Raw genomic sequence first — 23,416 nt, forward strand, 5'->3', positions numbered from 1 at the left:
ACAGAAATTTTAATTTAAATAATTGTCCAAAAAAGACAGGCAAATGAGAATTATTTTTTAATGGAATGAGTGAGTTGTTATGATCTGGAATGCACTACCTGAAAGCGTGGGGGAAGCAGATTCAATAATTTTCTGAAGGGAATTGGACACATAATTACAAAGGAAAATTTGCTGGGACATATGGAAAGAAAAAGGGAGTAGAATTAATTGGTAACTCTTCTAAAGAGCTGGCACAAGCACAATGGACTGAATGGTCTCCTGTGCTGTATGATTTTATTTCTTGTGGTTGAATGAAATATTGAAGAAGTAATAGCTTGAGAAATGCACATCCCCTCATGTCAATGTCAGCTTTTTGCTCGCATAATAACAAAACTAATCACACTGCCCTGTCTACTTCCCATAACCTTGTATCATCTGCTTCAAATATTTATCCATTTTTCCATTAAAAAATACAATAGCCTCTGCCTCAACTACTCTTTGTGGCAAAGTGTTCCAAGGTCCGACTCTGCATTTGTGTATGAAAATATTTCTCCTAACCTCACAGTGGAAGCCCTAAAGGAGTATAGAATGTGTAGGGGGAAACTTAAAAAAGAAATTAGGAGAGCAAAAAGGGGCATGAAAAAACATTAGCAGGTAAAATAAAGGAAAATCCAAAGTTATTTTACAAGTACATTAAGAATACGAGGATGACTAAGGAAAGAGTAGGGCCTAATAAGGACCATCATGGTAATTTGTGTGTGGAGCTGGAAGATGAGGGAAGGGTTCTAAATGAATACTTTGTGTTGATGTTGACAAGTGAGAGACACGATGTGGGTATGGAAATCAGGCAGGAGGACTGTGATATAATGAAAGAAATTAGCATAGAAAGGGAGGAGGTTCTAAGTGGTCTGACAGGCTTAAAAGTAGATAAATCTCCAGGCCCGGATGAAATGTATCCTAGGCTGTTGAGTGAGGCAAGGGAGGAGATAGCAGGGGCACTGGCAATAATTTTCAGTAGCTTTCTGGCCACAGGAGAGGTGCCAGATGACTGGAGGACAGCCAATGTGGTACCATTATTCAAGAAGGGAGGAAGGGATAAACCAGGGAACAACAGGCCAGTCAGTCTAACCTCAGTGGTGGGGAAACTATTGGAAGCAATTCTGAGGGAGAGAATTAGTCTACACTTGGAGAGGCAGGGATTAATCAGGGACAGTCAGCATGGTTTTGTTCAGGGGAGGTCATGTCTGGCCAATTTGGTTGAATTTTTCGAAAAGGTGACCAGGTGTGTAGATGATGGCAATGCATTTGGCGTAGTCTACTTGAACTTCAGCAAGGCTTTTGATAAGGTCCCGCATGGGAGACTGATAACGAAGGTAAGAGCCCATGGGATCCAAGGCAATTTGGCAAATTGGATTCAGAATTGGCTGAGTGGCAGGAAGCAGAGGATGATGGTCGAGGGGTATTTTTGTGACTGGATGCCTGTGTCCAGTGGGGTTCCACAGGGATCGGTGTTGGGTCCCTTGCTGTTTGTGGCATATATAAACGATTTAGACTTGAATGTAGGAGGGTTCATCAGTAAGTTTGGGGATGACACGAAAATTGGTGGGGTGGTAAATAGTGAGGAGAATAGCCTTAGATTACAGGAGGATATAGACGGGCTGGTCAGATGGACTGATCAGTGGCAAATGGAATTTAATCCGGATAAGTGAGAGGTGATGCACTTGTGCAGGGCAAACAAGGCACGGGAATACACAATGAATGGTAGGACCCTGGGAAATACTGAGGATCAGAGGGAGCTTGGTGTGCATGTCCACCGGTCCCTTAAGGTGCCGGTTCAGGTAGATAAAGTGGTTAAAAAGGCATATGGGATACTTGCCTTTATTAGACGAGGCATAGAATATAAGAGCAGGGAGGTTATGCTGGAACTGTATAAAACACTGCTTAGGCCACAGCTAGAGTATTGCATGCAGTTCTGGAATCCGCATTATAGGAAGAATGTGATTGCACTAGAGAGAGTGCAGAGGAGATTTACCAGGATGTTGCCTGGGCTGGAGAGTTTTAGTTATGAGGAGAGATTGGATAGGCTGGGGTCATTTTCCCTAGAGCAGAGAGATTGAGGGGGGACATGATTGAGGTGTATAAAATTATGAGGGGCACAGATAGGGTAGACAGGAAGGAACTTTTCCCCTTGGTGGCGGGATCAATAACCAGGGGGCATAGATTTAAGGTAAGGGGCAGGAGGTTTAGAGGGGATGTGAGGAAGAATTTTTTCACCCAGAGGGTGATGGGAATCTGGAACTCACTGCCTGAAAGGGTGGTAGAGGCCGAAACCCTCATAACATTTAAGAAGTATTTGGAGATGCACTTGCGATGCCATGGCATACAAGGCTATGGGCCTAGTGCTGGAAAATGGGATTAGAATAGTTAGGTACTTGTTTGACCGGCACAGACTCGATGGGCCGAAGGGCCTTTTTCTGTGCTGTAGACCTCTATGACTCTCTGACTCACCCACCACACTCTGTGTTAAATTGATGCCCACTCAATGCTGATTCCCAGACAATAGAGGGGGAGAAATTTGCTCACATAGGACCTGTATTGATTCACCAGAGCAAACAACACGTTCTTCAATGATATCAGTGAAGAACGCTGCATGGGTGCTGCCTGACCCTGGGGGATCAATAAGTCTGCATAGCAATCCCACGTGAACAAATTTCTCCCCATAGTCTTTCCCTATTGGCTCAATCAAATCCTTCATAATTGTCAAGACGGCATTTAAATTTCCTTTTGGCCTTCTCTACTCCAGTGGAATAGTACCAGTATTTCAAAACCTCATAATTGGAATTTCCCATCCTTGGCTGCATTCTAGTGAGCCTACACTGAATGCTCCCCTTGGCTTTAATGTTCTTTCTATAATGAAGTGCCCAAAACTGCACACACTATAACTGTGGACTTAGTGTTGCCTTGTGCAAATTTATCATTGCCTTTTTATTGTCTGTAGCCTAGGTTCAAAACACTTAGCAAAGAATTTTTCTTTTGTAAGTAAAGTGCTAAAATGTGGTATTTTGTAAGTAGGGTGGAACTACCCTCCAAAGTTTCATTAATTCCCACAACATGGCCTGATGATTAGTTCTATGTGCCTTGGATCAAGGTGTTTGTCTGTTTTAATTGTGGTCCTTCTTTGTCCTTGTGTTTGTTTGTTAGCAGCAGTGTTCTTCTGGTAATTATTGGTGCCTTCTGGTTTATGGGAAATATGAAAGGCTGAAAGAAGTGGTTCGTTTTAAAAGCAAAGCAGACAAAATAAAGGGGGAGTTATTCTAATGAGATCAAGTCAAGATGTCAGGGCTGGGAGTGGGTAGGTTTTCAGTGTCAGCATCAAGTATTACTATGTCAGATGTAGCAACATTGTACTTCAAAAGATCAGTCCTACATACACCAGTGTCATTTTTCTTTTCATTTCTTGCATTACCAATCTTGTCACTAGATTGGGATTGACATTTTAGTGTTGACTTAAGGGCAGGTTTGTAGTTTAGTCTAGTGTCCATTTGGAACTGGTTTCAAGACTGCCCCCAGTGACTTGATTAATACCTTCCAGTTCCAGTAATGGGTAACAGTATATGGTGAATCCTTGGCCAGGATTTCCCGGTCAGCGAGCGGGGCCTGCTCACCGATGCGTAAAATGACACAGGATGACGTCGGGCGGAACTCCGACATCACCCCACCCCATTTAAATTTTCAGGTCAGCAAGGGCTCAGCTGAATCAGCTATGTGCCCGCCGACCTGTCAATGGCCAACTGAGGTCATTGACAAAGTACTTAGCCTCAGGGAGATGAGTGTGCTCTTTCGCGCGCATGCACGACAAAGTGCACTCTCGACTCTGGGAATCCCCCCCCCCCCCCCCCCACCGCCCGCTGCCCGCATAGGGAGTGCATAGCGCTTCCTTACGGATGTCACGCTGGGCGGGCTTAAATTGGCCTCCACGCGCCTGCTCCTAAACTTCCCACCCCGACCGGGGAAAAATTCTGCCCCTTGTGTTCTGACATACTGCACACCTGTCGTGATAGCTGATCCTGCTTCAGTGAGTTGCCTCTGTTAAATGTTTCATTATCAGGCATGTAATTTTGACACTGACCTGACCCCAAAGAACTTTCCTCCAAGCAGTTGGATAGGTAATGATTTTAAATGATGGGTAGTTACAACATCTATTAGTGTCACTTGTTAGGGGCACATGGAATTTTCTGCAGTGCTCTATGGACCTTTTCCTGCACCTAGCTTTGTTCATCTGAGAGTTAGTCTCCCTTTTGAAGTTGACCTTCTTGTCCCTCTGACAATTTCGCCTAGGGCAGCCTAAAGCCGTTGCTATCAGTAAATGGTCATTTAAATTTTCTTTTTAGTGGTTATTTTTACATAACCGGGCTCCTGGTGGAAGACTTCCCTACTACAAGTTCATATTGAGAATTCATGGATGGGCTTCCCACGATTTTCTGGCTATTTAATATTAAAAACTAGAGTGCCCTCCACACTTATGCCACAAATACACACATGGGGCAGAGTATTGCCATCGGCGTGCGGGGGCGGGCCCGACACACCAACCCGTAAAATGACACGAGATGATGTCGGGTGTGCGTCCCAGCGTCGTTTTGATATTTTGTTCGGTGGGCACGCGCTGGAGGCGGCTGCACACCCGCCGAATTGTCAACGGCCTATCAAGGCCATTAAAAAAGCAATTAAAGTTGTTAACTATGCTGCCTGTCCAACCTTAAGGTTGGCGGGGTGGGGGTAGGCAAAGAGCCCAAGCGGCCTTCGTATTTTTCAGGAAACCTCAACCGTGGGCGGGATGAGATTTCCTGAAGCTTGTATAAAATAATTAATTAAATTTAGCAAAATTCACAAACACGTCCCAGCTCATATGACACTGTCACATGATGGGCCATGTTTAAATAATTTTTTACTTCCTTTATTAAAAAGTTTTATTACCAACTTAATCCCCCTGAGGCAGCTCCGTGCCTCGGAAAGATTGCTGAGCTCTTTTGCGCGCATGCACGAAAGAGCGCAGGCCCCAACTCTCGCCCATCCCCCAGACCGCACAGGTGGCGCTGAGCCTTATTTGACCCACCTGCGTAAAATGGCGGTGCACAGCCAATCGCGGACAGCATAGGTAAGACTCAGCCCATGGTCTAGAAGCCAGTAAATTAGATGATGTAAAAGATAGCAGAATTTTGGGCATAGGTATTACTGTATAATATGCGCAAGTCTCCAAGTGCTCTCACTCGTTAACGCCCCTCGATTAAACTATTTGTCTGAAACAATCCATGCCTACAAAACTGACCATGCCCCCGACTCTCAGTTGCAATCAACTTCCAATTGCACTTGTTTGAGGAGGACTTTCATCATTTGGACCAGATCTTCAGGCGCAGCAGGGAAGGAAGTAATATTTTGGTTTTATAATTGGTATTTTTTTGTGTCTTTAATACAAAGTTATTATCCTTACTGAGACCTGCTCTGATTTATTTCTTTAAAAGTTTGATTTAAACATAAAAGATCCTGAGGGGTTTTGACAGGATGAATGTGGAAAGGATGTTTCTCCTTGTGGGACAACCTAGAACTCACTGTTTAAAAATAAGGGGTTGCCCGTTTAAGTCAGAGATGAGGAGAAGCTTTACCTCTGAGAGTCGTGAGTCGTTGGAACTCTCTTCCTCAAAAGGCGGTGGAAGCAGGGTCTTTGAATATTTTTAAGGTTGAGCTAAATAGATTCTTGATAAGTAAGGGGGTGAAAGGTTATCATGTAGGTGGGAATGTGGAGTTGAGGTTACAATCAGATCAGCCATGATCTTATTGAATGGCGGAGCAGGCTCAAGAGGCCGAGTGGCCTACTCTTCCTAATTCGTATGTTCGTGTGTATTTTTATGGCAAAGTATAAGTCACATTCAAAATTGTAAAGCTTCCCCCAATTGTGAGTTCTTAAACATGCTGAACCTGATGTAACCTAATGGTTAAATTTGTTGACATTTCTCAAAAAAGAAATTAACTGGCGTGGGTTCAGTATTGGAGGAGAATTGGAGGTGTCAACTTCTATAAATTCAAGAAGAACTGTTGCAGCAAAAATTGTAGTAACAGACTATCTGCTGCCACTGGGAGAAAGCACAATAGAGCATATCAAGACAAAAGTAAGAACAAAGATTAAAAGGTTGCAACAGGGAGGAACTCCTTGATTTTAAAATTCTCACCCTTGATTTCAAAACCCTCTCTGGTCTCTGTAACATCTTCCAACCCTCCTAAATCTCTGCACTCTTCCATTTCTGGCTTCTTGTACATTGCTTGATTGCCTTTGTCCTACTATTGGCAGCTGTACCTTCAGCTGCCTAGGTCCTAAACTCTGGAATTCCCTCTGCCCTTCCACTTTGCTCACATTTTAAGGTATTCCATAAAACCCATGTTTTATATTTTGGTCACTTATTCTAATACCCCCTTGAGTGCCTCAGTGTCAGAATTTTATATGATGATACATTGTGAAGCGTCATGGGATATTTTGCTATGTTAAGCTTGACCACAAGTTGTTATTGTTAAGGTCTGCAGCACAGGCTAACGATGAGAGACGGAGCAGCACACAAACACCCATTGCAACAGATGTAGCCTGCCTAGGCAAACAACACTTAAAGCCCAGGATTAAACAAACAGGAAATGTTAATAAGTTTGAGGATAAATGGAACACAAACACTCCTGTTTGTGTCAAAATAAAAATACATTGACCACCACAAACAGACATGATGGGCCGAAAGGGCTCCTGTGCTGTAAGAAACCCTCTTTGTTCAGATTTCTCCCGCGTATTTAAATGGGTTTTCAATTTTTCGGTTGAGTAAAGGTTAAAGACTCTGGTATACATAAACCAATTGATAGAATTAAGTGTCTATCAAATGGTTATTCTTGATTTGATTGAGCAAACTGACTTTTTAATCAAGCTATATCTGATTAGTATTCAACTGGATTTTTTTCCCCTCCATGCAGATTGATTCGAGCATTTTGCAGCAGACATTGCAACAGGGTAATGTGCTCACTCAACAAATGACTACTGACCCAAACCTAGCTCAGCAAGCCGGGACTCTCCAAACAGCAGATAATACAGTACCTGCTAATGTGGTGCTCCAGCCACTCACCAGCCTGTCAATGCAGCCAACAGTAACACCGTCAACTGCCATGACGATGGGAAGTCTGACTGAACAAGAAACTGCGCTGACGAGCAGTTCTGGTGAGAAATATTCATCTCTTCTGCATTTTAACATTTGCCTTAAGTTTTTGAGTCCTTATTTTTACCTTGTGCCACAACCTGCTGTCATATGGTATGAAAGAACATTTTTCAAATAAGTTTGCTTTCTCAACACAGCATACTTGACGTACTTTTTAATTGCACACCATTTGATAAATATATGAAGTTTATGACGAATCTTTCTTGCACTTAAAAGGATGAAATTATAGTAACATGTGCATCAGGTATGTCAACTGTGTCATGCTTTTAGTTGGAGCCTAGACTTCCGGACTAGTTTGGCACTTGGTTCATAGTGTAATGTGTGCCTCTTTCGGACCTACCAGCCAAACATGAAGGATATTAGTTGTAGTTTAAACTCTTATATTCCAGATTTGGGACCAAAATTGCCACGAGGTATTAAAAATTAAGTTCTTGGACTAAAAATAAGTAAGAGAGCATATCTGTTGTGCAACGGACAGGCTGGGTGGGATGTGTTGGGAAGCACTTGGGAGATCTAGAGCTGTCATAGGCCATGGGTGCCTTGTCATTTTTCAGTGGCATTTGTGTGGTATGTCGTTGAAACATCATTTTATGTTATTAATATGTAAAATGATTGTTGTTCTCACTTTATAATTTTCATTCAAACGTGGGCAGACTTATAAACCCGTCTGATTTTCTGAAATCATAAGTTTTGGGTCTTGGAGATTTTTCGGTTCCAAAGGGAAGCAGTGTGAGACTCCCTCGATAAGGAAATCTCAGTGCTTGAGCATTGCCTTGCCAACCTTCCTGGATTATCCTGGAGTCGCCAAGATTTAATTTCCTGCTACAAGCAAACCAGAGGAAAAAGTCATAAGACCATTAGTATTTTTTTTTTCATTTACTTTGAGGACTTTTATTAGTTATAAAAATATTGGAAATGGGGGCAAAAGGCTGTTTGGGCCACAGCGGTTTGAGGCAAAGAGTCATATCATGGAATATCCTAGAATATGTCCAGCCAGAGTTGGCAACCATACTTGGTTAAATGTTGCAGGGAACGTAACTCTTTGCAGTGTCAAATTAGGTTTTTAAAAAAATGTTCAAGAGACCTGTTGACTGGGGATTTTTTTTTAAATTTATCTTGCAATCGCTCTGAGTGTTTAGAGTATGTGGATGCTTCTGCTCACAGCCAGCTAAGCATTTTTAATTTTACATGCTGGACGGGGAGTTTATTATCAAGAGAGTTTGCAGTTTGAGCCAGGAAGAAAACAGGCTTCTGTAGACATCAGTCACAGATCAGTAACTTTTTCAATCATTGTACAGTTATTTTCAAATTATTGTCTTTATGTATTAAGACTAAATAGAAGTGTATTTCAGAATGTGGTATAGGAGTAAAGTTATAGTTGAGTAGGAAGATACATTGTAACTTAAAACTTGTTAATATTAACTTGCCCTGCAAACAACAAGGTACTAACAAGCTATAAGATAGCCATCAGGGGTTGTCTGAGATTAGCTGAGTGACCGGACACTCCATCGCTTACCTCGAATCCACTTGATGAAATACTCAACGGAATGATGCCAAGATTGGGATCTCATGGTGTAGGGCAGAACAGATCAGACATGATCTCGCTGAATAGCAGCAAAATAGGCTGAATGGCCTACTACTCTTCCTGTGAAATCAGGTGTTTGCCCACGTTCTATCCTTCCCAAAACTCTTCACAACAATATTTTTCTTCCTGCTTTATTCATTTGAGTAGTGATTTGATCTTCAGTGGAATGGTTGCTCGTGCTGGAGGAATTGTTTAGCATATGTTATCATCAACTGGTTCTGTATGGGGGGTACCGCAGAGAAAACCCCTTCAAGTCCCTTGCAACAGTTGATTGTAAATTAAAATGCTGATTTCATAAAGAACCCTTACAGCAGATCTGAGCTGGAATTAAATCCATTTTGTCAAAGCGAAAGGACACAATGCGTGCTTCAATTCCCCTGACAGAGCCAGTTGTACTTCGGATTATTTTGTTTCTGTGCTTATCCAGGTGAAGTCTGAGCGGAAAAGAATGATGCACCTTTTCACTTTAGCTGTCGAGCACAGCCAGGTCAGGTTCAGGTGCAAGGGCTGATTTTTATAGAACAATGACCTGTTGGGGAGCCTCGCTTGCTGGGGGTGCATATTGGACATACAGGTACATTATATAACCACCTCTCCACCACCCCACCCCGCCTTCCCACCGCTCCACCATCAACAACAACAACAACAGCAATGATTTTCCACCAGTTAAGAGAAATAGATGGAAAATTGCACAGTGCATGTATCTGAATTCCAGTATATATTCCCAGTGAGCAATGCTTCGTGGTGGGCACACAAATTTGTGTGAACTAGTCTCTTGCCTCAGTGTCACCTCTGATTCGAAAGGTTGTGGGCTCAATCCCACAAGAAATTTGGGCATATAATCCATTCTAACACTTTAGTGCAGTATTGAAGGAGTGCTGCAACGTAGGAGGTGCAGCCTTTTGGATGAGTTGTTAAACTGAAGCCCTGTCTGCTTGTCCAGGTAGACAAAAAAAAATCTCCTGGCGCTATTTAAAAATGAGCGGAGGAGTTCTGCCAGTGTCCTGGCCAACATTTACCCCTCAAACAATATTAAAACAGATTAGCTGGCCACTTTTCTCATTGCTATTTGTGGGACCTTACTGTCTGCAAAATAGCTGCCGTACTTGCCGTCATTACAACAGTGGTGTCTGCACTTAAAAAGATGCTTCCATTGTTTGAGAAACACTTCAGGGCATCTGGGACATGAAAGGCACTACATCTGTGCAGATTTGTTTCTTATGCCACAACCCTAACATGAGGAGAGCCTTCCACACCACTGTGTTCGTGGGAATTTACTATATTTCCATACCGTGATCTTAGTTAAACTTAGTTAAGCCAGGTAATTTTGAATTATGGTTGCTTTGATGTTTAGATTCAGACCCACAAGGAATTAAGATTAATGTAAATTCCCTTTTACAGCCTACAGAGAGAATAAGCTGCCAGTTCATCAGTATTAGCTGGATCATACCGGCCCTTCATTCTGAATAAATAAGCCCATCACTTTTTCTAGTGACATTTGTATCTTGTCCTTTTAGCTTATCTTTTTGTCTCTTCAAATTTAATGAAGGGTTAAACATTTTACAGAAATTCAATATTAATCAATAGCAAGTCATCTATTACTGCATGGAAGCAATTTTTCTATGTCACTGCTGCAACCAAGATGTTTTTTTTCTTTTCTTTTTATCTCTTAGGCTCACAGGATATTTCACAGTCCATGACATCCCCAGGGCTTGCTTCAAGTTCCAGTGGTAAACAGGAAATGACATTGACCATTAATAATTCTAACCTCAGCCAGGTACTAGCGCAGGCTACCAATGCCACATGTGCCAATCCAACAGGAACACCGCAAGAGATATCACTCACAATATCAGGTTTGTATTAACTGTGAAGGGGCCTGTCACAAAACCAGATGGTTGCCCGGTAGCCATTTTTACCATCACTTTTTGTGTTTCATATGCGTAAGTGAGTAACTGTATCACAGAATCACAGAATTTTAACAGCACAGAAGGAGGCCATTCGGCCCATTGTGTCTGCACCAGCTCTCCAAATGAGCATTATGACCTAGTACCATTGCTCTGCCTTTTCCCCGTACCCCTGCACATTGTTTCTATTCAAATGATCATCTAATGCCCTCTTGAATGCCCCAATTGAACCTGTCTCCACCACACTTACAGGCAGTGCGTTCCAGACCATAACCACTCTGTGTGAAAAAAGTTTTTTCTCACGTCACATTTGCTTCTTTTGCAAATCACTTTACATCTGTGCCCTCTCGTTCTTGATTCTTTTACGAGCGGGAACAACTTCTCCCCATCTACTCTGTGCTGCTTCCACTAGCATTTTTGTTCCATTTGCGTCGAAGTGTATATTGGACATTAAAAAAAGTGGACCAATTTATCAAATAAGTTGAGACTATGGCAAAAATCTAATTTGTATGTAGTATTCACTGGAAGGATAGATTTGAGAAGCAGAGACAACTTGGTCAGACCACACTGAATGCATGATACCAGAACTGATAAGCTAGAACCATCTGGAAAGCCTGAACAGGCTTGAGGCTCTTCTCTCTTTTAAAAATAAGTAAGGCTGGGGGGAAACTGAATTGAGATCCTAAAATTATGAGTTTGATAGGGTAGATATAGGACAGGATTTCCCAGTCGGTGGGCGGGACCTGCACGCCGACACATAAAATGACACGTGATGACGTTGGGCGGAACTCCCGATGTCACACCACGCCATTTCAATTTTCATGTTGGCGGAGGTGCAGCCGAATCAGCTGTGCGCCCGCCGACCTGTCAATGGCCAATTGAGGCCATTTAAAAAGTAATTGCAGTAGTTAAAGGACCTGCCCGTCCAACCTTAAGGTTGGTGGGCAGGCCGGGAACCCTGGCGGGCTTCAGAGAAAGCATGAAACCTCATCCACAGGCGGGATGAGGTTTCATGTAGGATTTTAAAAATTTAGTAAAAGTTTAACTAAAAGTGATGGACATGCCCCAACTCATGTGACAGTGTCACATGAGAGGGGACATGTCAGGAAAATTTTATTTTTCTATTTTTAACGTTTTTGAATTTGGTGCCTATCTCCCTGAGGCAGCACTTAGCCTCAGGGAGATGAGTGCGTGGTTTCACGCACATGCATGGAAGAGCACACTCTTGGCTTAGGGAATTCCACCCCCCCCCCCCAATCACCCGCCCGCACAGGGAGCGCATTGCACTTCCTGGCGGATGTCACTGCACACGCCCGCTTCCGCTCCTGAGCTTCCCCCCAACGGGGGGATAATTCTGCTTGTGGAGGAGACTAAAACTAGAGACCATAAATAAATATAACTCAGTCGCTAATAAATGCAATAGGAAATTGAGAAAAACTTCTTTACCCAAGTAATAAAAGTGTGGAACTCATTGCTTCAAGAAGCAGTTAAGGTAAATAGCATGGTTATATTTTAAGGGAAGCTAGATAAGCACATGAGGGAGAAAGGAATAGAAAGATGTGCTGATAGGATGAGATGGGAGAAAGCTCATGTGGAGCATAAACACTGGCATGGATCAGTTTTGGCAAACGGCCTGTTTCTTTGTTGTGAATTTTATGTAATGTAATTCTATGCAAACGATACCAAAATAGGGTAAATAGGGGTTATTAGCTAGCTGGCAGTGAATTTCACTGAGCAATTCAAGTACATCAGATAATCATATAAATTATGGGCAGAATTTTACGGCCCCGTTTCGGTGGGGACATAAAATCCCGCTGCCATAAAATTTTGCCCTATGAGTTTAGCTGCCTTAGGAGTTTATCTGCAGTAACTCACCAAACCTCCCTAGACAGCACCTTCAAAACCCACGACTGCTACCGTCTAGAAGGACAAGGGCAGCAGACACATGGGAACACCACCACCTGGAAGTTCCCCTCCAATTCACTCATCGTCCTGACTTCAAAATATATCACCGTTGCTTCACTGGGTCAAAATCCTGGAACTCCCTCCCCAGCAGCACTGTTGGTGTACCTACACCACATGGACTGCAGCAGTTCAAGAAGGCAGCTCACCACCACCACCTCAAGGGCAATTAGGGATGGGCAATAAATACTGGCTTAGCCAGCGACGCCCACATCCCATGAATGAATAAAAAAAGTATACCCAGAACATGTATTATTCTTGTTATAATAGGTTTTTTTTTTCACTATTTTGTGGCAGTCTTGCTGTGCTAGTACAGGCAATGCAGCATTGGTAAAACCCTCTTTACAGTGGCAGTGTGCCGGTCTGGATTAATAACCTGGGTTTAGATTCTTAAACTTTACTCAATTTCTTTTGGGGGTTTAGGAGAAGTTTTGGCAAGTTTCTTCACTTTGAGTTTATGAGCAAGAAATCTTCAACTCTGTTGGGAGTTTGGATGGGTGGCAAGGCAGATAGTACTGTATGTGACCTCATTTAAAAGAAGCAGATTTTTAGTAGGGGAGCTCTTCCTAGATCTGTGCGCAGGAAATATTGCAAAATCATGCAATTTGGTGTACACGTTTTTAAAGGAACTCACCTGATTTACCTTGCATTTAAATTTAATGGAGAAAAATTAGCCAGGTCCCTTTACAGTTGTGTACTCCACTCTGCAACATTTTTAGAATGCCCAGGTGTACAGCATTGCAAACTGCTTTATAGCAATCAAGTTTACAATTTTACTGCACCCTCTGCACTTAGTAGATTTTTGTTCTATATTATAGAAAGGGTGTCGAGGTTAAGTAATGCATGCAAACTGGAAAAGCAAGTTTACAACTATGATTTGTAGCTCGTTAACACCATCTCACCTTAGTGGCTTAGTGCATCTTACAATTTATGACATTGTATATACAAGACACTGTAAAGGCATGCTCATTTTGTATGTTTTAATAAATGGAATGTTTTTGATACATAAAACAATAGCAACAGCATATGAATGCATCACAGTGGAACTGTTTTAGTGAGACTTTGTTTCTCTATGACAAAATTTCATTGGTACATCACAGTCAAGCTGATTGCTAGCAGAGAAAGTAGCAAGTACAAATTCAGTTGTAGTAAATGATTTGAGTTGAATTTAGTGCTTTCTCACTATTGGCTTAAAGACAGTTTCATTGACGGTGTTTTCTGATTTGTCAATAGCATGCCAAACTTAAAACTGATTTGCATGTGTTTTGAAAGAATAATAATTCTGTTGACTATTTCCTATGGGTAATCTAAAATTTGTGAAATTACACAGGCTGTTGCTGATTCCTTTAGAGTTTAAATAGTTTGAAACTGGAAACACTAATTTCCATTTATGAAGTGCAATGTTAAAAGAGTAATTCATCCATTTTCATTAAGTGGGTAGCAACTTTATGTAGTCATCATTTATTTGGTTACAAAGCAAATGAATTGGATAATGTGGAATATTTGCATTGCCTTTGGGTTCACTTGAAGAGTTCTAATTATCAAATTGCACTACTGTTCTGTTCAAGTCCTTGGGATTATTCATTGACTTTCAAGTGCAACTTTTAACCTGATGCTTCTATGTTAATGTAAATGTTAAAGATAAATGAGCACTGCACTTGCCAACTTCTTCAAACTTCCATATCTTTAATAGTGAGGTGTGAGCCCTGATTTTCCAAGCATTGCCAAAATGGGGTTGACCTAATCCATTGTGCAGGCTTGCCTGTTTTTGCAGCTTACGTGGTAGCCCACCATGATTTATGAGACAGGAATGTCCTTTAATTTGAATACTCTACTGGCACATGGAAGGCTTGGCCTGCAGCACACTTAGTTGGGAAAGCAGGAGTCTATGAAGGAGTGGCTGTGGCATAAACGCGAGCTGACTGATCACAGAATGCAGCGGAACTACACTATTACTTTTACTGATAAGGAACTGGGACTCCTGTTTCAGTTGGCACTCCTGTTTGGAGCTAGAAGCCATCCTCCAATAATTACACAAGAGCAAGGGCAAAGAGGGCAATCACCCAGTGCCCTGTTGTCAGATCAGTATGTCATCACCAACATAATAGCTGGCTGTAAATGTTTGCTGGCATCAAGAAAGAGGTGAAGGTATGTGCGTTCTTCACTTTTGTATACATTTCTTGTGAGGCCTATAAAGCAGGGCTGCACATGAAGTTGGGAACTCCACACCCTCTGAGGGGCTCTATTTAAAGCATTGTGTGCAGGAATTCCCCCTTTGTGCGTGCTTATCGTTGTGGCAAAGCTGCACGGCACGCTTTTTTCTTGCAAGTGTTTAAATGCTCGGATTCCCAGCCCAACTTTTCTGCTACTAGGGGCTTTTTCATTGGGATTGGAAATCATGGATTTATACCGTACTGGTCACCTAAGAACGAGTTCCAGCAATGCAGTCCCTGCAGATTGCTACACACTCGAGACGTTTTGGCTACTTCTTGGGTAACAGAGGCTCGCATAATTAATAAACAAGTGCAAACTCTTTCTGTTCATGGAGGCCATGGATCCCTGATGTCCTTGCTCATGTATATGGCATCTGTGACGTCTCATAACCTGTGACGTCTCACATTCAAAGTAACTGTGCCCTGTCTGTCGGATGCTTCCTTTCCACAGGGAAAAGAAGTGCTGTTGCTTGCAAGCATAGGATTTGTCATTAATCTGACACAGGTGTATAGTGGGGACTTTGGGTGAGGTTCTGCCTATATTGGACACCTTTCCCATGTAAAGTAAACACATTAGGAGCTGGATGTGACTGGGCTCCCTGGGGTGGTTCGAAAGGACCCGGCGGTCCTTTGGAAGCTTTGTGATGCACTACAACCTCTTTGAAGTTGTCTCCTGCCATTTTAACTAAATGATTAATAATTAGTTAACAATAATTAAGGTTGCTGTAAAATATTTTAATTGTTTTGTTTGCAATGGATTAAAGTGATTTTCTTTTGCTTTAAATATAATTCTTTCGCTTGTTTTATATTCGCTGACCTGTGATAAAATACCATAGAGCTGTCAAAATTCATTCCATATCGGAAAAAAGATGTTTCCACACCTAATGCAATTAGGGAATGTTTTGTTTAAATGTAAATATAAGTTACATATGAACCATAGAACCATAGAAAAGTTACAGCACAGAAGGAGGCCATTCGGCCCATCTTGTCCATGCTTACAGCACTTTAGGTACAGATCTAGGTATTTTTTAAAAGAGTTTAAAGTTTCTGCCTCTACCACCGACTTTGGCAGCAAATTCCAGACACCCACTACCCTCTGTGTAAAAAAGTTCTTCCTCATGTCCCCCCTACACCTTCTGCCATGGTGAAAGACTTTATATTCCCAAATGAAAATCTCAGCCATTATTTTTACTCTAATTCATAAACTTAAGGATAAACACACATACTTTTGTTCTGTTAAATGATCAATGTATGGCACAATAATAGAAGAGTAAAAGGCTCAAATTTTATGTGACTTTGTTGCTAACAGAAGCCACATTAATGAATAGTGAAGCAATTTGATCTATCTCAATAGTTCTACAATCTAAAATAAACCGTTAATTTTAGTCTGCATTTGCAGCTATATGATACAGCTGTCTATCTAAATAAGCACACGCTAAAGAAAAAATGAACTGGTACGCTGATAGGATGAGACGCAGAGGAGTTGGAGGAGGTTTGTGTGGCCTGAATGGCCTGTTACTGTGTTGCAGATATTAGCAGCGGAAACCAAAAAGCACTGATATGTAATTTTGGAGCAAAGGTTCCATAATTTGTGAATAGTTGCATGTACTGTAACAACACGCCAACATGTGCCTTGAATTCTTTTGGAAGGTGGAAATATATCGCTTGGGCATGATGGTTGTTGGAAGTTTCTAAAAGGTCTTCAAGGCCATTTCTGATTTGTGGACATCAAAAGTGAACTTCCACATATGAGAACAAACTTTACCCTGTATCATTTCCAGGTCTGTAGTTGCAATGTGCTTATAATGAGCATGGATCACCAAGTCATCTTTGGAAAGCAGCCTGTTGAACATTTATTTTGTAAAGTCGGTAGTTTTCTCTCCATATACGTTGGTTGAAGTGAAATTATAGAAGAAAAATGTGGTTTACTGAAATTTGAGGAAACATGAAAAAAAACACTGCATAACACTGCATCTTGAATGTTTTATGGTGATTTTATTTTTAAATTTCTAGCCCTTTCTTTCTCTTTCCCAATCAGGTCAAGATATCATTCAGCAGCATGACAGTTCTGGTAATGGTGAAATGAATGGAGGGATCCGATTGGAAACATCAGTGAATAATCAACCTAGTACTGCCACATTGACCATCAGCAATGACCAGCTCCTGAATCAGGGAACCACTCTTAACACAACTAGTGCCAATATACCAGGTACAGTAGTAGGTGGACTAGGGAGAGGCGAGAGTGTTTAGCAATCCTTTTATCTGCAATGTATATTTCGCACTATCTGCACAATAGTTTTATTTTAAGATCTGAGGAGATACATGCATATTGTTTTTGGCTACTTAAATTGTGCACAGGACTTGTATCTGAGAGATGTACCAATCTTCGATTTCAAATCTTTGAGCAGTGCACTTGTAAATTAAAATCATTTTGATTGCTTGTAACCCCAGTGTTTGCTGTCAGGGGAGAACTTTTACTTTGTTAGCCTTGATTGTGATGAGTAGCTGGCAGACAATATAGCATCGCTATTCTCACAAAATCATTACACAAGACCTGGTCTTAGATTGTGGATTGTGAATTCTTATTCCCAGTTACCCAATAGCAATTTAAAGCAGTAACCCAGAACTAGAGCACTGTTACAAGTTGACTGAGTCTTACAGCCATTCAACAAAACCTGTAGCTATTATGCAATTAATCTTGAGTATATACCCTCCAAGGATTACTGTTTGGAACAAACTGCCAACGGCAAAATTCTGTTTGAAAGACGTTTTCTGCCTTTAGTTGTATTTCTTAAACCAGATCTCCTTTGAGCTGGAATGTGAATATCGTGCACTGAAAAATGAATGAATGAAGGATAAAAGTAGATTGCTCACCATTTGTTCTTTGTTCCACAGAGATACTGAAATTAATTCATCATTGGTTTTACATCCCTTACAGGGCTGAGTTCAACTGCAAGCAGTTTGACATCTTCCCTCGCTACATCCCTTTCCCAAGCTACCATCCCTACCCAGAACCTGGAGATGTCATCTGCTAATGTCAGTGGAGATGGCAGTGTTACTCTTACTCTGACTGACACACAGAGCATGCTCTCTGGGAGCCTAGACTCAGTCACACTCAACATAGCTGCTCAGGTAAGGGTGAACCAACAGGACATCTCCAAACATTAAAGCGTTCATTACTGAATGCTTTTATAGTTGTCATTTAACATTTGAGAATATATTGGTATTTATGATGGGCTTTGAGGACTGTGAACTGTGGACTCCCTTCTGCCACTAATGACTATATAAAAATCACCAGCAGCGACAGTCAGCACTGACTCTATAGATGTAATAAAAGCCTTTTCCTGGTGCCACCCCTGGTAAAACAGCATATGGCCTAAGCTGAATGGCTCAAGGTAAAGTAGAAGACGAAATGAACTTCTAAATTAAAAGGTGAAAGTATGTGTTGGGTGGGGGTGGCCTTTCCCATTTCAGTGGCAACCTTCATCCATATAGAGGGGCAACAAATTCTGTCTTACAACAACAACTTGTACTTATTTCATCTTTAATGTATTAAAACATCCCAAGGTGCTTCGTGGTAGCATTGTAAAACAAGATATGACACTGCGCCAAATAAGGAGATATTAGGGCAGGTGACCAAGAGCTTAGTCAAACAGATTGGTTTAAAAGAACGTCTTAAAGAGGGAAAGCGAGGTAGAGGGGCAAAGAGGTTTAGAAAGGGAATTCCAGGGCCTAGGCAGCTGAAGATATAGGAGCATTGGAGCAGGAGTAGGCCATTCGGCCTGTCAAGCCACCTTCTCCATTCAAACAGATCATGGCTGATCACCTACCTCTTTTTTTTTCACCCCCCCCACTATCCCCATATTCCTTGATATCATTAGTGTCCAGAAGTCTGTCAATTTCTGTCTTGAACATACTCAATGATTGAGCTGCCATACCCCTCTGGGGTAGAGAATTCCAAAGATTCAAGAAATTCCTCCTCAGCTCAGTCCTAAATGGCCTGCCCCTTATTCTGAGACTCAGCAGCCAGGGTAAACAGCCTCTCCACATCTACCCTCTCACATCCTCTAAGAATTTTGTAAGTTTCAATGAGATCACCTATTATTATTCGAAACTATAGAGAATACAGGCCCAGTTCCCTCAGTGTCTCTTCATAAGACAATCTTGCCATCCTAGGGATTATTCTGGAAAACCTCTGTTCCACTCCCGCTATGGCAAGTAGATCCTTCCTTAGATAAGGAGATCAAAACTGTGCACAATACCCCAGGTGCAGTCTTACCAAGGTTCTATACAATTGCAGGAAGATATTTTTACTCCTGCACTCACATCCCCTTGCAATGAAGACTATTTGCCTTCCTAATTACTTGCTGCACCTGCATGCTAGCTTTTAATGACTCATGAACAAGGATACCCAGGTCCCTTTGGACATCAACATTTCCCAACCTCTGTCCATTTGAGAAAACTCTGCCTTTCTGTTTTTTCTACCAAAGTGGATAATTTCACACTTATTCACATTATATTCCATCTGCCATGTTCTTGCCCATTCACTTAGCCTGTCCAAATCCCCTTGGAGCTTGCGTGCATCATCCTCACAACTCGCATTCCCACCTAGTTTTGCATCATCAGACACAGCCACCAATGGTGGAATGATTAAAATTGCACGTTTTCGTGTCTGGAATGCAGGTAAGACAGCCTCAGAGATCTATCCGGTACTTTCTTAGCATTTCACTTGTCTCTAGAAAATCACAGTATTGAAGTTTCACCTAGCGCCTCATGCTTCCTCCGTTGGAATAACATATTGTAAAAGTCCAGTGAGATAGAACCCATGACCCCATCACTGGATAGCGTAACATTAAGTAAGAAGAGAGACACAAAAAATTGAAGATGATCTGAGGATTTTAAACCTTTTTAAATTTTCATTATATTAATGTTAAAATATTTTAAATCCTCAAGCATATAACTCATAAGAATTTTAATAAGCTTGTTGTGGGAATCACTTTGCAATCAAGAGCACAGAAATTGGTGTGGTCAACGACCACAGGACATGGATGTGGTTTAAACAAAACTAATTCCACTCTGTACTTCAAATGCATGCATAACGAAAGTATAGAGTCCATCGACATTGGGTGGTGCATATGACTAAGGAGCAAGAGATTGCAGACCTGTTCAAATATAGAAGGAGGAAGGAGGCCGTTCAACCCATGATGCCTGTGCCAGCTTATTAAAAGAGCTGTCCAATCAGTCCCAGTCCCCTTGCTTTTTCCCCATAGCCCGGCAATTTTTTTATTTCCAAGTACACCTCCAATTCCCTTTTGAAAGTTACTATTGCACCTGGTTCCATCACCCTTTCAAGTTGTGCATTCCAGACCATCATAAATCACTGTGTAAAAGTAGTTTCTATATACATATGGGGGAGAATTTTCTCCCCGTCGGGGTGGGGGGGGTGGGTTTGGACGGGTGCGGGCGGGCGCATAGCTGATTGCCGCCCGTGATTGGCTGCGCGCCGCCATTTTACGTGGGCAGCCAATTAAGGCCCGCCAGTGTGATGTGCACCCGGAAGTGCTGTTGTACTCCCTGTGCGGGCGGGGAGAGCAGGCAGAGTCGGGTCCTGCGACCTTTTGTGCATGTGCGCGAAAGAGCACAGAGATCTCCGAGGCACAGAGCTGCCTCGGAGACTAGTTTGATTTTTGAAAATCTTAATTTAAAAATTTTTTTAAGATGCCCCCTCATGTGACACTGTCACATGAGCTGGGACATGTCAATGAATTTTATTAAAAATTTTTATTAAACTTTAAAAACCTTCATGAAACCGTAGCATTCTGTAATTGAACAGTATAATGGTTCTGCAAACAATGATATGTTTTAGAAGTGTGCTTATCTAATAACAGATATTTATAATGCCAGTGCCCTGACTTTTAAATAGACCATTGGTGTTTTCTTTATAAAGTTGCAAAATCTACTGTTTGCTGTGAAGTTAATAGCAATAAAAGATTTAAAGCTGTGTTTTTAATTGCAAATGAAATGATGTTATCTACAAGACTATTATGAACAGTAGAGCAAAATTTTGGATTTGTTGTTGTTGTAATAATATCAGGTAACTTAATTTTTTCCTGTTTTAAAAACAGGGGCAACAATTTCCAGCAGTGGTCCCTGATTCAACACTCCCAGGCCAAACTGGATCAGCCCATCCTCAGGTGATATTGGTGAGTCAGGCACCACAGGACTCAGCTGGTACACAAGAGGAGGCTGCCTCATATCAGGTACAGAACAGTGAATTCATTTATAAAATCATGGAATCATGCAGCACGGTATGAAGCCAATGGGCCCAGCACTCCCATGCTGGCTCTTTGATGCAACTAGTCTCATTCCCCTGCTCTTTACCCATAGCCCTACAAAGTTTTCCTTTTCAAGAATATATCCAAATTATTTCCTGAAAGATACAATTGAATCAGCTTCCACCACCCGTTCAAGCACTGTTTCCAGAGTAAAACGCATTCTCCTCTTCCTCCCCTCTGATGTTTTTTTGCCAATTAACTTAAATCTGAGGCCTCTTTATACATACCCCGGTGCCTGTGGAAACAGTTTATCCCTAACTAGTCTTATCAAGATCCCATATAATTTTGAACACCTCCATTAAATTCCCCTCAATTTTCTTTCTAAGGAAAATAATGCCTGTTTCTGTAGTCTCTCTGCATAGCTGAATTCCTTCATCCAATAAACAAAGTAATTTAGGAGCTAACTCTAGAATGAATTATCACGAGGAGCAGCATGGCTTGGCATGCTAAGCTTTTTATTAGTTACTCTGTTATTCCTAACAGTTTGAGCATAGACCACCCTGCAACGTAAGATGGGGACAGAGATTTCAAAAAAAGGAGTTTGGCTAGAGTGGGAATGGGGAGCACAGTTGTTTAATTGAAATGTAAGTAGATAAAGAAGATAAACTTCACCATAGCTTAACCAACATTTAGAATAAAGAGCAGCATGAGAAGGGACAGAGATATGCCTTTTTGTGAGTTTTGAGTAACAGCTGTTGACTCAAACCAACAGCATCTGCAGGAAGTGTCTTCAGCTAAAATTACTTGAACTGGAGTTAAAAGCTAGAGGTAGGGACAATACCAAGAGAGAGTTTTGAAGCAAAAGTTTCAGACAGTAATGACCCCACACTGAGATATGGAGAACAGATAGAGGGTGGAGCGAGTGATGACCATCCACAGATCAGGAAAGCAAGAAGGGACAGGCCAGAGCAGGGATATTTGGAGAAAATCATCAGGTCCAACAATTTTGAAGTACTGGCTTCCTGTGGGGAGGGCAATGAATCAAGATGCTATAAAATAAATTCATCCTAATGAATAGAATAATGGAAGCCCTCCATGTGGAATAGTTTGAAATGTTGAGTAATAGTTGTAGAGAAATTCTGTCTCTCTTATCATTGGATTCACCAGCAGTTAAACTGAGGCCTAATCTGCCTGTTGGGGTAGGTGCAAAAGGACTTGAGGTGTGTCTGAAAGAAGAACAAGGTGAGTTTTCCCAGTGCCTTAGTCAACGTGCCTCAATAGTCACCACAACATATTTATGGTTTGAGTAACCTAAGTTTGGAAATTTGTTGCTGGGTTTGCTTACGTAACAGCGACTACATTTTAAAAGTAATTAATTAGCTGTGAAGTGTTTTGAATCATCCTGAAGACATGAAAAGTGTTGTGTAACGGCAAGTTTTTTTTCTTTAAATGCGCATAAGGTCAATCAATATAATTCCACTCTCACTGGATTTTTGCAAGAGAATAATTGAGTCATCCACACCAGTAAACATCAGTTTAACTTCTGGACTTTGACTTAATTGATTTGAGTGAGTGAGCAAATGCATGTCAGATGCAGTACAATGTGGATAAACGTGAGATAATCCATTCTGGTAGCAAAAACAGGAAGGCAGATTATTATCTGAATGGCTATAAATTGAGAGAGGGGAATGTGCAACGAGACCTGGGTGTCCTTGTACACCAGTCGCTGAAGGTAAGCATGAAGGCGCAGCAGGCGGTAAAGAAGGCAAATGGTATGTTGACCTTCATAGCCAGAGGATTCGAGTACAGGAACAGGGATGTCTTGCTGCAATTGTACAGGGCCTTGGTGAGACCACACCTGGAATATTGTGTGCAGTTATCTGAGGAAGGATGCACTTGCTATAGAGGGAGTGCAGTGAAGGTTTACCAGACTGATTCCTGGGATGGCGGGACTGACATATGAGGAGAGATTGAGTCGATTATTCGCTGGAGTTCAGAAGAATGAGGGGGGGATCTCATAGAAACCTATAAAATTCTAACAGGACTAGACGGGGTAGATGCAGGAAGGATGTTCCCGATGGTGGGGGAGTCCAGAACCAGCGGTCACAGTCTGAGGATATGGGGTAGACCATTTAGGACTAAGATGAGGTGAAATTTCTTCACCTAGAGAGTGGTGAGCCTGTGGAATTCGTTACCACAGAAAGTAGTTGAGACCAAAACATTGTATGCTTTCAAGAAGCAGTTAGATATAGCTCTT

The 23,416-nt window shown here is 41.7% G+C and overlaps 1 protein-coding gene across 4 annotated transcripts in view; it reads left to right on the forward strand.

The window, feature by feature from the left end:
- Positions 1–23,416, forward strand: part of LOC144679483 (zinc finger protein 236) — a 136,175-nt gene that overhangs the window by 100,431 nt on the left and 12,328 nt on the right. For all 4 annotated transcript variants that reach the window (XM_078539900.1, XM_078539897.1, XM_078539899.1 and 1 more), the window contains exons 24-28: positions 6,982–7,222; positions 10,479–10,658; positions 16,923–17,093; positions 17,823–18,016; positions 21,010–21,144. In XM_078539900.1, coding sequence (XP_078396026.1) covers positions 6,982–7,222; positions 10,479–10,658; positions 16,923–17,093; positions 17,823–18,016; positions 21,010–21,144 — 921 coding nt within the window. The remainder of the gene's footprint in view (positions 1–6,981; positions 7,223–10,478; positions 10,659–16,922; positions 17,094–17,822; positions 18,017–21,009; positions 21,145–23,416) is intronic.

Source organism: Cetorhinus maximus, chromosome 4 (genome assembly GCF_964194155.1).
Source record: "Cetorhinus maximus chromosome 4, sCetMax3.hap1.1, whole genome shotgun sequence".
Classification (NCBI taxonomy): Eukaryota; Metazoa; Chordata; class Chondrichthyes; order Lamniformes; family Cetorhinidae; genus Cetorhinus; species Cetorhinus maximus.